Source organism: Zalophus californianus, chromosome 3 (genome assembly GCF_009762305.2).
Source record: "Zalophus californianus isolate mZalCal1 chromosome 3, mZalCal1.pri.v2, whole genome shotgun sequence".
Lineage (NCBI taxonomy): Eukaryota > Metazoa > Chordata > Mammalia > Carnivora > Otariidae > Zalophus > Zalophus californianus.
In genome coordinates this window covers 151,742,513-151,758,099 of record NC_045597.1, presented here as the reverse complement: position 1 = coordinate 151,758,099, position 15,587 = coordinate 151,742,513, and the positions used below count along the sequence as shown (strand labels likewise).

The 15,587-nt window shown below is 38.6% G+C and overlaps 1 protein-coding gene and 1 long non-coding RNA gene across 4 annotated transcripts in view; one reads left to right on the top strand and one right to left on the bottom strand.

The window, feature by feature from the left end:
• LOC113919581 overlaps nucleotides 1-10,616 on the top strand; it is a 202,221-nt gene extending 191,605 nt beyond the window's left edge. The window contains exon 4 of the long non-coding RNA XR_003519053.1: nucleotides 10,300-10,616. This is a non-coding gene — a long non-coding RNA (uncharacterized LOC113919581). The remainder of the gene's footprint in view (nucleotides 1-10,299) is intronic.
• Nucleotides 1-15,587, bottom strand: part of NAB1 (NGFI-A binding protein 1) — a 47,628-nt gene that overhangs the window by 2,938 nt on the left and 29,103 nt on the right. For 2 of the 3 annotated variants that reach the window (XM_027588932.1, XM_027588931.1), the window contains exons 5-7: nucleotides 5,068-5,157; nucleotides 3,228-3,390; nucleotides 1,366-1,479 (exon numbers count right to left, since the gene is read on the bottom strand). In XM_027588932.1, the coding sequence (XP_027444733.1) occupies nucleotides 1,366-1,479; nucleotides 3,228-3,390; nucleotides 5,068-5,157 (367 nt within the window). The remainder of the gene's footprint in view (nucleotides 1-1,365; nucleotides 1,480-3,227; nucleotides 3,391-5,067; nucleotides 5,158-15,587) is intronic. The other variant, XM_027588933.1, reaches the window with a different exon arrangement.

The following is a 15,587-nucleotide window of genomic DNA, read 5'->3' as shown; positions in this document are numbered from 1 at the left end:
AACAAAGTTACTAGCTAAAATAATTACTATCAGTAAAAAAATGAGACAGAAAACATCTTCAATGTTCAAACATGGAACTCTTATTAAAAGTTCTAGCCACGAAACGTTAGGGTGGGAGAAACAGGGATCAAAGAATGGAGACTACTTTCATAAGGATTCATTTCTTGGAGTTATATGAGTATAGTTATTTCAACCTCGCAAAAACACTACAGAATGACAATAAAATGTACTATTTATGTAAAGTACTAATACTGGAAGATACATATCCACACATACGTGTACATACACACGTACACTTTGAAAAGGATTCTAGAAGTGTAACCAAAACTAATAGCTTATCTGAAATTAGGCAGTTAAATTTATGAATTTACTCTCTGCAAAATTTAGCAAGAGTATAAAAATAGTAGCTACCATTTACTGAATTCCTATCAGCTAGGCAATTCATATGTGCTACCTTATTTAATACTCATAACTACTCTACGCGGTAGAAATTATGTCTGTTTTACAGATGAAGCAACAGCGTTCAAGTGACTCCTAAAGCTACTTTAACTCAAAGATGGAATGATACCAGCTACTTTTTTTTTAAGACTTTTATTTATTTATTTGACAGAGAGAGACACAGGGAGAGAGGGAACACAAGCAGGGGCAGAGGGAGTGGGAGAAACAGGCTTCCCGCGGAGGAGGGAGCCTGATGCGGGGCTCGATCCCAGGACCCGGGGACCACGACCCAAGACGAAGGCAGACGCCCAACGACTGAGCCACCCAGGCGCCCCGATACCAGATACTTTCAAACGGTGCTGGTCTCTAATACTTTGTATAACTCACTTTTTCTTGGGGAAAAATAGTCAAATATCGAACTATAAAAAGGAACAGCTTATCCTTTTATGGAGTTCAGTTTACTTCTGAAATATAAATATCATCCCCAAAATGCATCTGCAAGAGAAGTTTAGATTTTGGTATACAAGGTTGTCTTAGTGTGAGAGCAAACATGTAATCTGTCAATTTCACAGTGTGAAAGGCTGGAAAAAGGCAATTACGTGACTCAAATCAGCCATGTATTATTTGGTTTAAAATTTTATATGAAAGGCATCATTTGTGTATAGCTAATCAAAATAGTATCATCCTTCATGAGTTTTTCTCTGTCAATTCTTTGGAATACCATGTTCTAAAAAAAGACTGGCCATTATTATGGCAATCTATTATTTCCAAAGGGAGAAAAACTGACTAGTAACATTGTTAGTAATGACCCTTTTTTTGGCTGGGAGTAGGGGGAAGGAGGAGTGGAGATAGTGGAAGGTCGGAAAATAGAATTTAATGATGTCTTATTCAAGTGTCACTCTCTCTAATCATATCCCATATTCTTACCCGACTGGGACTTCGCCTCAGTGGAGTAAAGTCTACTCAGCTCTCCATCCACCACAAAATGATGGGGTTGTCTGTTCTGTAAATTAGGCATTCGGAGATTCAAAGGTCTTTCTCCTAAAGAAAAGGAAAAAAAGCGCAATCTGAATAATATTAAAAACACACTATGATTTTTCTTAAAAATAAGTTTTCACAAATTGCCTGTAACACTCCTTAGGAAAGGAGTAAGGAAAAGCCAACAGGCAGTGAAGAATTTAAATAATAGCTAGAGAAATATTTTAAATAATAATTTAGGAAGGAAATGGCAATTCATGCTAGGTCCAAGGTTTACAATTCTCCCAGGACATTTTTCAGAGTGAAACACGAACTAAACAAAAGACTGAGACTTCCAGTGAGTACTCCAACTCTGGCATAGAATACATTCCCTCTGTAAGGCATTTTCTTACCAGTGCACAGTTTACCAAGACATTAACACAAAATAACAAGTACTAGAGAGACAGAGATGGCTTCAAGCAATTGCCTATCACTAAACAACAAAACCTATGGCAAATCCATGAAGACAGAAATAGCACAGATATGGTAAAAACACTTTATATGCCAAATCACCTTCTCTGTCATAAACCTAAATCCACACACTTAGCACACTGCCACCCCACATGACATTATTCTGGTTTCACAAATTAGAGTCATCCAGTCTTTCATTAATTTTGCTTTTGCTTAACTCTTAACTGTCAACGATGACTAGAGAAGTTAAACAAGACCTCAACTAAACAGTTTCTGTAATATTTTTAAAAAGGAAGAATGTGCTTCTCCCTCCAGCACTCTGATCTGCTGACGTATTTTACCCTACACTTGGAGAATGCTTGTAAAGATAGTAGTCTCACTTAGAAAGAAATCTGTTTTTTTTTTTTGACAATGGTAGCCACTCTCTAGAAAAGTATAACAATAATATGTAAAACAAGAAGGTCCTACAAAATTGTTTTTCTTCAAACACACATCACTACTTGAAACTCGAGGATATATTTCTATATTATATACTATGCACCTTCCTCTACTAGAGTGTAAGCTCCAAGCCAGCAGGGACTTAATGTCCCTGATCCATCTGTGGTGCCTAGAAGCATGCCTGGCACACTGGAAGAGACTATGAGTAAATGACAGTGACTTGAGATTTTCTTCACGTGTCAATACAAAAAAATGAAAATAATTTTTTAAATGATAAAAATATTCATGAATCACAGCTTTCTAAAAAGAGTTTAAACAGTTTCCAACGTACCACACCAAATATAGTTTCATAGGGACCATAGGCCAACCTAAAGCCTGAAAGAACACAAAATTTCTTCAAGTCTCTCCATTCTTATACCATCTCTACCAACCTCTGTACTCTTGTCACAGTACTTTAGAAGCAGTTACTGTATTCTCGTAGGGACCAAATGTTATAAACTTCATAGACAAATTTGTTTTTGAAATCAAAGAAAATATGAAGCTGTGATCTTTTAAAAAACTGATAACCATCTTCCATGGCATCAGTTTCTCTGGGGAAAAGGATCTATACTGTTTACATGTCCCATTCCCACTCACCCTGTACAAAATACGGGTCAAATGCACGTGTCAACTAGTTTAGGGATAATAAGGTAAAAAACAAACAAACGTACAAACAAAAAAACCCCAAAACTTCTGCTAGTTGAATCTGCAGGATGAATCCTTTCCTTTTTTCAAAAAAGAGACAATTTAAAAACGAACTTTTATAGGGAATGTATAACATAATCTCTATAAAATATCAGGATTTAAAAAATAAGCCAACTTTTGTTTCTCTGTACAATGCACAGAGTCACTGGCTCGCAAAGCGCAGGCCATCTAAGATCCACCTTGCCCCTCGGAGTTGTCAGAAGCCACGCCGTTCGGGCTGTGCTCTTCTGAGGCCTGCCTGTAGAGTCCTGCCGAGAGCCTTCTCTCAGCATGCTGCAGTCTCTCATAGCCAGCTGGGGTGCAAAGGAACTCCATCTGCTTTGCCATCACCTTTTCAGGCTGCTAGTAAGTAAAGCAAAAATAAAATCAGGAACTAAAACATTCTACAGTTTTTTTAATGGTTTAAAGATGCCAATTTCAGACTCCAGCAAATATATTTAGTATTCATTAAATTAGTTCACACTTCATGTGGTATACACGTTCCATAAATATGCTTAGATGTCTATATCATCATGTTAAAACATAAAATGTTGGATTCTGTGCAAGAGAAAAAAAAAATCCTCCTGCCCATCCTTTAAAGAGAATTCCATTTCAGCTCAAAGGCAAAATAACCTTAGCTTTGTTTCCCGAAGTACTGAGTCCTTTAAAATATTTTTTTTAAAAAGAACCTCAGAGCAACAGCAGCATCTGCCACAAACTGCTTCTAACACACAGGGTGAGATCTTGGCATTTTTATTTTAGGATTTGGCACTATACATACTCTGATATGATGACAGTATGTTGGGGGAGAAAAGGTGTAAAATGGCTGTCTGGAGGGACAAGTCAAACACCCCTCCCACCAAAATCAAACAATGCAAATTACGAAGGAAAAACACCAGTGCCAACAAGACTCTTCCCCTTCATCATGGAATGAAACTGCAGTATTTCCCAACCAATGAGAGAAAGACACATTTAAAATACACAAGTAAATAGAAATTCATCTTTGCATGTGTTTTGTAAGTTCCTTCTTTATGTACTGCTCTAAATCACTTATCTGTGATATTCAGATCAGTACATTTGTGATATTTTGCCAAGGAGATTAATAGTCAAAATGCAGATATGAATCACTGCATGCCATATAAAAGAGTAGTACAAGGAAGGTGCTCTATAAAATTAGTTACAAAAAATCCTGACTCACAATAGTAAAAATCAATAAATGAAATATATTAATTCACGGAACAGGATAAAAGCTTACACTATTTTTCTGAATGCACATAAACCAGATCAAAAGGAGCTGTAATTTCAATTCATTTGAACTTAAATAATTGAATCAGAAGCATCTAAGCAATTCATTTGAACTTACTGACATAAAATGTCAGTAAGATTTCTAAGGAGGAAGTATATTTTTCATCCTCTTAAAAAGAAAAAAAAAAAAAAAAAACTTGGCACTACTGAATTTGACCAAGAGCAGTCGCCAGGCAGAAGATCCAGAGGAATAAGACTTACAGTGCTTTCTAAAAGGTGGTTATTTGTAGAAATGACTTTTTTAAAAAGGTTAATTTCAGAATACAATTAAATAATAGCAAAAGCCCCTGAAGATACATATTAAGAATTTTTTCTCATACATGAATCAAACTGACCTAACAATAGCTACAATGCCGATGATGAATGTTTTACTGAGAACCAGTACTATTGTATCTCAGAGTTGTATTACACACAGCCATAGTCAACATGGCTTTCTTCCTGGTATCAAATTGCTTCTTTAAATTTTCTTAAGTAGAGAATCTGTCTTTCTTCCTACAAAACTACAAAGAATAAATAAGTATTACTATATCAGAGATTCTGCTCATAAACAAATCAAACTATGCTGTTATTGCTATCTTGTTGACACAGCTGTGGGTCAGATGACATTTCAAAAACAACCAGAAATAAACCCCATCCTCAGATGCTTAAAACTGAAGCTAGCTGAAGCACCCATTTATTTTTCAATCTACAGATATTATTATGAAATGTTAACTGTTAACTGGTGGCTTACGTTACCTGTGAACTGAGAGCAGTGAGTTCTTCACTCTTCGCCTTAGCCTGCTGGAAGAGCGTTTGCACGGAGTCCTGGAAATCTGGAAATCCATCCTATGGGTCAAAGAATAAGTCCTTTTTACTTAGAGTTTGTAAATAAAATATCAACAACTTAGAAAACAGGGCAAAAAAACCCACTTTAATCCTACTGCCCAAGTAATCATGATTAAGATTTTAATGTACAATACTTCCTTTCAGTCTTTTATGGTACAATTACCTTATTTCTACAGTTGTAACCTCACCAAAAATATAAATGAAAAAGATAATAAGACTTACACATCTACATTAGAATGCAGACTTCATGAGCATTAATAGTGGTTATATAACGTTTCATACAGCAGTTCATCTAGTGGTTCAACTAATAATCACTATTTTCACATCAGACATTTAGATTCTTTTTCTTATTTTTGGGTTGAAAAACTGCAAAAATACTTTCATAGAAAGAGCATTTTCCATAACTTAGATTACCTAGTATAGTAGATTCCTAGTACAATCACTGCAAAGGGATGAACATTTTTATGAATATTCACTACTTCCCCTAACGGCCTTTACTGGTTAATCAGACCATAAGTTTTTCTTGCCAGCACTGGGTGCTGTTTTTTTCTTAATTGAATTGGTATTTAAAACTTTTTTAATTTTGTATACTGTAGTTGTATATACTTCTATTCTGTAAATTCTTCTCTCACTACAAGCTTCAGAAAGGCATTCTGCTTTAGAGATTTGATAAATGCTCAAATCTACCCTCTAGTTTTTTAAAGTTTTACCTTGTCTGCTTTGTTTTTTAAACTTAACTCTCTAACCCATCAGGAATTTATTTTGTTGTATGTAATGTGATAAAGAACCAATGTAAATTTTCTTCAAAGTGCTACCCAATAATCCCAACCTGAATTTCTGAAGAATTCTTCCACACTGACTTGTCATTTCTCCTTCGACATTTCATATGACAGGCAATGGGGATCTGAATTAGAACGACCTGCAACTCGGGGAACCTGGGTGGCTCAGCTGGTTAAGCAGCCAACTCTTGATTTTAGCTCAGGTCATGATCTCAGGGTCATGGGATCGAGTCCTGCGTCAGGCTCCCTGCTCAGCAGGGAGTCTGCTTCAGGACTCTCTCTCCCTACCTCCCTCTCCCTGTCCCTGTCCCCCCACCGCTTGCTCACGAACACACACTCTCTCTAAAATAAATAAATAAATCTAAAAAAAAAAAAAAAAGAAGAAGAAGAAGAAAGAAGAAAGACCAGCACTCACGTTCCAATTCTACCACTTACTAGTTAACACTGGAGGAGTAACTCAACCTTTCAGAACGTTAGTCTCCTCGTATGAGAAATACAGAGAAGAGCACCTATCTGTTAGGGTTGTTGTGAGGAGCAGATGAGAGACGGTCATTAGCATGTACTCACTGCTAAGTAAGTGTATCAATACACACTAAATTCTTACATTAAACAGAGCTTTCTTGGGGCACTCTCCTCCTGAACAATATCAACTTAAATGATTTTCACTCTATACTTTATATATATATAAGCGCCACTCCATCTACTACTTTTTACAGGTTATGTGGTTTTTTTTCTCATTTATTGCTTCACACGAAATTTATATTGACAAACATCACAACAGCGTTGTTTTAACAACTTTACTAAAAACCATTAAAGGACTCCTCACAGAAATGGTCACTGACCTCCAAAATATTTCTCCCCTACTTTCATGAGCTATATATTTGTAGCAAAGGGTAAATCACTAAAACCCAAAGCTCTTATACTAACATAGCAGAATAGCAGAAAGAGATGTAATAATAACAAAATATTTTATCTTATTTGAAATAAGAGATACTGATTCAAGAGTTTCTCCCCTATCAGGGTCTTATTTCTCCACTGTGGATCTCTTGTTTTCAAAGATTTCATCTACCAAAATTCATTTCTTAAGTAATAATTTGCTATTTTTAAATTCAAAGACATGAAATGAAATAAGAGTCAGGGCAAATAAATTTGACATCGTTAAGATAGTCATATGTAGCTTTATGGTGGGTCAATATACAATCAGCATTTACTTATTTGAGAGAGTGTGTGTGTGTGTGTGTGCACTAGAGATAGAGCAAGCACGAGCAGGGGGAGGGGCAGAAGAAGCAGACCCCCCACTGAGCAGGGAGCCCAACGTGGGGATCCCAGGACCCCGGGATCACAACCGCAGCCAAAGGCAGACGCCCAACCAACTGAGCCACCCAAGCACCCCAAACAGCATTTTTAAAGTATTGAAAATAGTTACCTTTCTAGGCCCCCACAAGACCAAGGACCTTTGACTCAGAGGAATGTATGGAATATAATCATTAACTGAGCTAGAATGAACTTTATATAAGTGGATACAATCTAAATCTAAGTGAAAAGGACACTTGTTTAGTCATTCCATTTTTCTCTAAGAACTTATTTAGACCTACAAATCTAACTTTCTCTTTAGCAATCTCTCCTTTAAGTGAAGAGCACCTATCTGTTAGGGTTGTTCAATGAGGGAAGCTAGGAGAACACCTGGAAAAGCAGAGAAGCTATCATTTTCCAGGTGACTACCATGTACCCCCAGTTCCCAACTATGTTCTGTATTTTACATTTATCATCTAATTTAATCCCCACCATAGACAACCCTAGGTTCCTCTCATTTTACAGCTATGGACACTGGCTTCAAAGCCTCTGCTCAAACTATAAAATCCCAGAGTTACCGAACGCAGAGCAGGAAACAGATGCACACCTCTTACAGCTCGGTTTTTCATAAGCTGAACTGGTTTAACTCTATGATTTACACACGAAGTTCAAAACCCACTTCTACTACTTATTTACTGTGATACTGGACAGACTATTTCATCTCTCTGTGTCTACTCAACTAACTTTAGAACCATTTTAAGGCACCAAAAAATTCATGAAGAACACTTAGCACAATGCTTGGCACATAGATATTACCCAATAAATGTTTGCTACCGATATTTATTAAGTTCCCCTTTAAAGCTACCAGATTTAGGGGTGCCTGGGTGGCTCAGTCATTAGGCATCTGCCTTCGGCTCAGGTCATGATCCCAGGGTCCTGGTCAGTGGGGAGCCTGCTTCTCCCTCTCCCACTCCCCCTGCTCATGTTCCCTCTTTCGCTGTGTTTCTGTCAAATAAATAAATAAAATCTAAAAAAAAATAATAATAAAGCTACCAGATTTAATCATAGTAAAATAGCATGCTATAAGTGACCTACTGCATCTCTATGATACAGGGGGAATAAGATAAATTTGGGGGATATTTACGTAGTATAGCTATCTTAGAGATTACTTACATAGTATAAGACATCTTGGGTATTTAACACTAAAACAAGCGAAAATTTTGACCATATTGTTAAGGAACAGTTCTATTGGAAAGAACAACAGAAATCTGGAAATACTTGTTTATCCACTCATCAAAAATCTCTCGTTTGCCTAATAGGTTCTAGATTCTGTACTCAATGCTGGGGAGTCAATGACTCCTGCCCTCCTGACAAACAGTCTAGAGAGAGAAAAGGACAAAGAGATCCAGAGCATAGTGGAGGACAGTGTGTCAGGAAGTCTTCTGAGAGGGCATGATGTCTAGGCTGAGACTTGAAAGAAGAGAATTCTCTAGGGAAAGAGAGCAGCTTATATAAAAGCTAGAGGCAAAAAGAACAGGACAACACACCTGAGAAGCTGGAGAATATTTAATATAGCTAACACAGGGAATATACTGAGAAAGAGGGAGCGGTGAGAGACGCTGGATACGCGGGGCCAAATTCTGAGAGGCCTTGTAAGCCATGTTAAGAATTGTCGATTTTTATCTTAAATTCAAAGAGGAGCCACTGCAGGTCTCAGGGAAGAAACGAACCTGATCTGAAACCCAATCTGAATGTGCGGGAGACAATATATAGTTCTGGCTTTTCAACAAGCCCTGGGTGAAGAGCGCCCAGGCCAGAACCTCCAATATTCCAGGGCTGTTTTCAAAGGAACTTACAGAAGAAAGAGCGATCTAGTCTTGTGTGTCAAGAACTAGATGTGTGATCCCAGTCAGGAAAGTTAACCTCATTATTTCCAGTGTTCCCAATTTTTAAATAGAGACTAAACCATCTGCTTTATCCACCCATTGGAGATTTGTGGGGATTGAATGCAGTAATGCAAATGGTAACTCTTGGAAAAGTGCACGTTGCTGTACAAACATACAGTGGCACCACTGTCAGGATTATTCAACCCTGAGAATATGGAAAAGCTAGAAGGGGGAATTTCAAACTCTACAAGTGCAAGTTTTTGGGAAACAGACACTGCTCCTCATTAATAAAGAGACGTAAAAACATGCAATGAGCAATAAACTACCATATCCAAGTAATCGGTGATCTCTCTGAAACCGAGTACATGAGTCATTCTGATTTGCTCCCACAGTCCTTGATGGTTCATTACGGGCAAACTACAGGATTGAATAGCTATCACTTCATGACCTACATTTTCAGGTACCCAAAACATATGGCTTAGAAAGAAGAGTGAGAACATTCCCAAGAAACTGGTCTCTTTCACATGATGTCTGGTGCAGGACTTTTGTTATATGTCTCTCAAGCCTTTTTCCCAAGAACCAGCTATACCATGCTATGAGCAATTTATCTTCATGTCATATTCTTGGCTACTGCCATTAATCACAGTGTTCCCTTACTGGTGAGATCCTGAATCTGAGCACTGAGAAAATAAAAGACACAGGGTGGGATGCTGTTCATGACCTAATTACTCTCATCCCACTGGTCTCCACCCCCATTCCTCCTCAACCTTGCCCCCAAATACCAGCAAGCTGCTTTAAAGCCACTGCTTAGCTATCTTTAAAATGGCTTGTTCCAGCAGATGTTCTCAGCCTCACACGTGCATTTTTTTCTTTTTTTTTTTTTTTTACTCACACTTTCTATATGAATAGCAGATTGTAATGCTTCTGTTTTTCTGATCCAGAGGGGAAGAGCCTACATCAAATTAGACCAGCTTTCTTTCAACAAGCTTAGTAACAGCGTAGGTGGATGTTCTGACCCTCTTCTCTCCCCCTGCCTCCCTCTCCCACCCCCACCCCACTGGAACTGCTAGCAGATGTTTCCTCTAAGTCTGTCTTCTTCAAGCCCCAATTCTCTGACTTTCTGGTCTCTATTAACAAACTGCATTTCTTTCATCCAGTTATCTCTGATTGCTTTGCACTCCCAGCCCACACAGGATCAAGAATGCCGTCACCTTCCATCTCTCTGCCTAGTCTCCAGCAATTTCAGTGAACGAAGAAAACGTACAGATGAGATCTGAACAGCAGCCCATTTAGTCAGCTCCGTGGCCAGTCCCGAGACGGGTTCTCTGACATATTCTTCCTCTTCCAAGATATTACTTACAAACACGAAAGGTAATGACAGGATTTGTTCATAGAACACATTATGTTCTTAATGAAAAATAAAGGCTGTCAACTGAATCCACTTTTAATTAATATTTTTAAAAGGCATGAGTGCCAGGGACTTTGGGTGCTGGTTTTTATCTCCTTTAACTAGTTGACAAGCTGTCTTAAATATATTCTGTCATAGGTATAATATAAATAAATCAAACTAATTTTTCTTGATTTACTCTGTTTATCTTCCCAACACCATGCTTTTCCTCATTCTAAACAGTCTGTCAAATGGCAATGTTTTATATTTAAATATATTTTGTATACTGTTAAACTTCCCACTCAAAACTTAACAATTGCTTGGATATGCCTCCTTGAAACAGAAATTGCTAACTGCCCCTCTTTCCCCCTTCCTAAAGACTACCATTTCTGCACATACCTGGCCTTCCATACCCTACTAGCAGGAGAAAAGGTCTTATCCTAATAGTGTTTCTTACACGGAAGGTGCTCTGTGACTGCTCATCAGGAAGGGGGAAGGTGGTACTGCTTTGCAGTTTAGGAGTCAGACCTAGATCTGAAGGCCTGGTTCTGGCACCAGAGAGCAATATGGCAGTTTGAGCCAGTCACTGAGATTCTCTGGGTGTCTCTTTGGCTATAAATGGAAATCCTAAAGCCTCCATATAAGGATAAACAAGGTTTGTGATAATGAATTTCAAACGCCTAGCAGGGATAGGCATTAACAGATTCAATAAAAAAGTTATTTTTGCAAGTGTCCCAGAGCTAGATTTGAGGTCTCTGATGAAAAAGACAACAACAAACATAATTCATTTTCATTTTAGCTGAAAGTGGATCCACACAAAGGGTAGTATTCCAGGTGGACAAGCTATTCATCTGGCCCGGACAAGAGAAATATTCCCAAACCTCGCATACTAACATACAGGGCTGAAGAGGAGCCTTCCCTAAGAGGCTTCGTTCCAAGTGATGGGTTACCCTACGGCCTTCCCAAGCTAGCAGGCTTTTTCCTCTGTGTCTACTTCATTATTCTCGGAATTATAGAAAGGTCAAAATCTCTCTGTTTCCTAATGTCTAACATTCGCTGTAGAAAGGGGCACTATTTAAGGACAACAGATTATCCTGAGTACTTCACTACAATACGTATCCTATATTAAACAATAACAACAAAAACAGAAGCAATCAAATAAATAGCTAACTATCCTTTAAGGGGAACAACCTGCTACATAATAAGAGGAAAAAAATTAGACAAGGATTTTAAAACTTCTACCCAACCCCTCACAAACAGACCAGGAAATTACAGCATTTGGCAACAAGAAAACACCTTATTAAGCTTGAACAAAGTGCTAGTTTTGTCAGTGTGTCCTAATGCACTGGTAATAGCATGCAAGAAAATGTTTCTTTCCCTTACAAGTCTATTTTTGATGTCATTTCCACTGTATCTACTGGACATTACATTTCGTTCACTGCAATCTTTTTAAGATGAAAAAAAGTCAGCAACTTGGCACGTATGCTAATTGGTTATTGTCAAGGATTTTAGAAAAATGAAAATGAAAGAAAAAATTCTCATTAACTTGGGCCTAGTAATTAGTAATCTGCTATAATTTATAATGTGCTAAGCTTATCTTTATAGCATTTTCTTTTAATAGAGCATTAGTAATTCAAATGAAATAAGAAACAGTATGTTCAAAGAATTCTAAAATCTTTCTAGTTTTACTTATGAAGTCCTCAGTGTCAGTCATAAATTCTGAACAAATTGGTCTCATTGTTCTCTAAACATGCACAGTATTTTCTTTCCTTTGTCTTTGCCCATGCTAGTCCATCTTTGTAATGCCCTTCGACCCCACATCTTTACCTTCTGAAACCCTACCTTTCTTTTAAAACCCAGCTCAAACAATATCTCCTCAACGGAGCCTCCCTTAATCTCTTCTCGCGCCAGGAATTCTCACCCTCGCTGGAAGCCACATAGCAAGTAGGTACAAACAACACACTAATACTTGATGAAATGTCGTAAGGGAGTAACAATCCTACACAACACAAACTACCTCAGTGTCAGCTTCCGGAATCAAACGAGTAGCTGTGGTATCTCAAATCTGAATTAGAGTACACAGAGAATTTAGACAAGGATTGATGCCAATACCGTATATTTTGCAAAGGATTACACTGGATCCGTGTGTAGGTACACACACACTCTGGAGAGATACTGTTGCCTTGCAATGCATCAGTGCTTTTAAAAAACAAAACAAAATTTAAAACAAACCAGCAAAATAAGTAAACTACTGTCCTAAATTAAAAGCTCAAGTCCCTATTTATTTTTGGGAAACAAAATCAAGACTTTAGAGTCTATAAAGAGCATTTAAAGTAGCCTGGGTTGATGAGTCACTTGTCTTATTTAGGAAGGGTTAGAACTGTTATTCACAGAAAAAGGAAACACTGATTATCTTAATTCTAAGTCCAGAACTGTTCAAGTGGCTTTGTGAATGCTAGTAAAACAATAAACTAACCAAACAGAACTATCATTCAATGATCTCTAGTGGAACATATTTAAATGAATAGAAGGGTCACACCTAATGCTATAAACCCAACACTCTGAGCTACCAAAAGGAAACTCAAAACATTGCGCTGGATACAAAAACACTGTGCTTAAATTTCAGGTAAGGGCCACCGAGGAGGTCAGAAAGACTTATCAGTATAGCCTAACAAGAAAAAATGACAGCTCAAACAGACCTCAAACTTAAATGTGATCTCTGAACACAGACACAAAAGGAAACCAGGGCTTAAATGTGAGAAGAGCCTGAGTCAGAATTACATAGAGGGCCAATGGTGAGAAAGGCAGACAGAATTTCTAGCCCAGCAGCTGACTACTCTTCCTGGTCCCTGGGCAGGTTTTGTACCTTTCCTCTAAATCGTCTGACGGCACATGCCTTCTTAGCAGTCTCTATATTCACCTGCCTTCCCTTTCAGTGGCAGAGGCACTGAATCTACAGGGATCCTCTCTTGTTCATTATCTTGGGATGCAGTAGGATAAAACTATGTCATCACTAGTTAGATTATCTTCTAATGGCCTTTTAGGTAATTTCAGCAATTTTTTTTTTGCGTGGTATCTGATGCTAATGAATCTTAAACATTACTCGAGAGCTAACAGTGACCACTGATTACAAATATAAGCACAATTTTTTAAAGTGTGGCCTTTAAGAGATTAAGAGAATCTTCTTTGAGAATCTCAAAGAATCTCTTCTTTGAGAGCCACTGCTTTAGGGTAAAGTTTTTAAGAAGTCAAAGATGCTTAACCATAGCCATTCACTCTTGCACTTGATCTTATTAAGTGCCTGTTAAGTGCAAGGTGCTATTATCAAATCTGAATATAAAGTAGTAGACAGACAGATAAGAGCTGTATGCTCATCCAATGGGGCAGACTGATAATAAAAACAAATACGTAATAGTTTCAGATACCAGTAAGTGCTATGAAAACAAAACAAACCAGGAGAATGAGCCTAAATGTGATTTTGAGGTAAGGGTGCCCTTTTAGAAAGGGAGGCAGGGAAGTCAGAGGAAACTCTCAGCTATGAGCTGAAACCATGTGAAGAGCTACAGAAAGATCTACGTAGGGGAACAGTGAGTGCTGAGGCAAAAAGAGTTTAGCATGTTCCAGCAACAGAAAGTGGGTCAGTGTAGCTGGGACACAGTAAGAATGGGGAAGTGCGGTAGCAGATGAGGTTAAAGATACAAAGTTAGAGTCAGATCACGTAGGGTCTTAGACGTCTCTACAAGTGTAGATTTTATCCTAGGTACAGTAGAAGGCCACTGGAAAGATTTTAAGTGAGAAAGTGAGAAAGGGATTTACGTTTTTACAAGATAATTGTGGGGACGCCTGGGTGGCTCAGTTGGTTAGGTGTCTGCCTTCGGCTTGGGTCATGAACCCAGGGTCCTGGGACTGAGTCCTGCGTGGGGTTCCCTGCTCAGCGGGGAGTCTGCTTCTCCCTCCTCCTTGCCCCCCACCCCGTCTCTGTGTGTATGCACGCGCGCGCATACGCACACTCTCTCTCAAAAATAAAATCTTTAAAAAAAAAAGATAATTGTAGCTTTGGTGTGACTGAAAGACTATATACAAACAGATACTTAGTTAAAATAATGAGAAGAATTTAGGGTAGTCAAACACAGCTTATCTGCTTTAACTTGCAATTAAATAATAGATGTCTGAGAGAGTACAGAACCCCATCCCCTGCCCAAGAAAAAAAAGGAAGGAGCTCTCAGACTTCAAATTTCTACTCTGTTGCAGACTGGCCTTTAAAACATTCAATCCAAATTAAGGAACAGTAGTTTTGAAACCATTCTATAGTTCTGACAACCCTAAGAAAAGCGTATTTTTTTTTCTTGCTCAACTCCCACCTTACCTCTTGCAGGCCTAAAATCAGAAGGACAACCTCGGGACACCTGGGTGGCTCAGTCGGTTAAACCATCAGACTCTTGATTTTGGCTCAGGTCATAGTCTCAGGGTTCTGGGACTGAGCCCTGTGTCAGGCTCCCAGCTCAGTGGGGAGTCTGCTTGTCTCCCTCTCAATCTGCCCCTCCCCCTGCTCACTCACTCTCTCCCTCAAATAAATCAATCTTAAAAAAAAAAAAAGGACAGTCTCATCATGATCCTCTAAAAGAGGCTTGATTATAGGAAAGTCTCCATTACTTAGAGCTACTAAATTAACATTTCTCTCAGATCGTTGGGTATAACCTTTAGCTCCTCTAAAGGTATTTAATAATCGGAGGGGGAGATGAACCATGAGAGACTATGGACTCTGAGAAACAAACTGAGAGTTCTGGGGCGCCTGGGTGGCTCAGTCGTTAGGCGTCTACCTTCAGGTCAGGTCACGATCCTAGCATCCTGGGATCGAGCCCCACATCGGGCTCCCTGCTCCGCAGGAAGCCTGCTTCTCCCTCCCACTCCCTCTGCTTGTGTTCCCTCTCTGGCTGTGTCTCTCTCTGTCAAATAATAAATAAAATCTTAAACAAAAACAAAAACAAAAAAAACCTGAGGGTTCTAGAGGGGAGGGGGTAGGGGGATGGGTTAACCTGGTGATGGGTATTAAAGAGGGCACGTTCTGCATGGAGCACTGGGTGT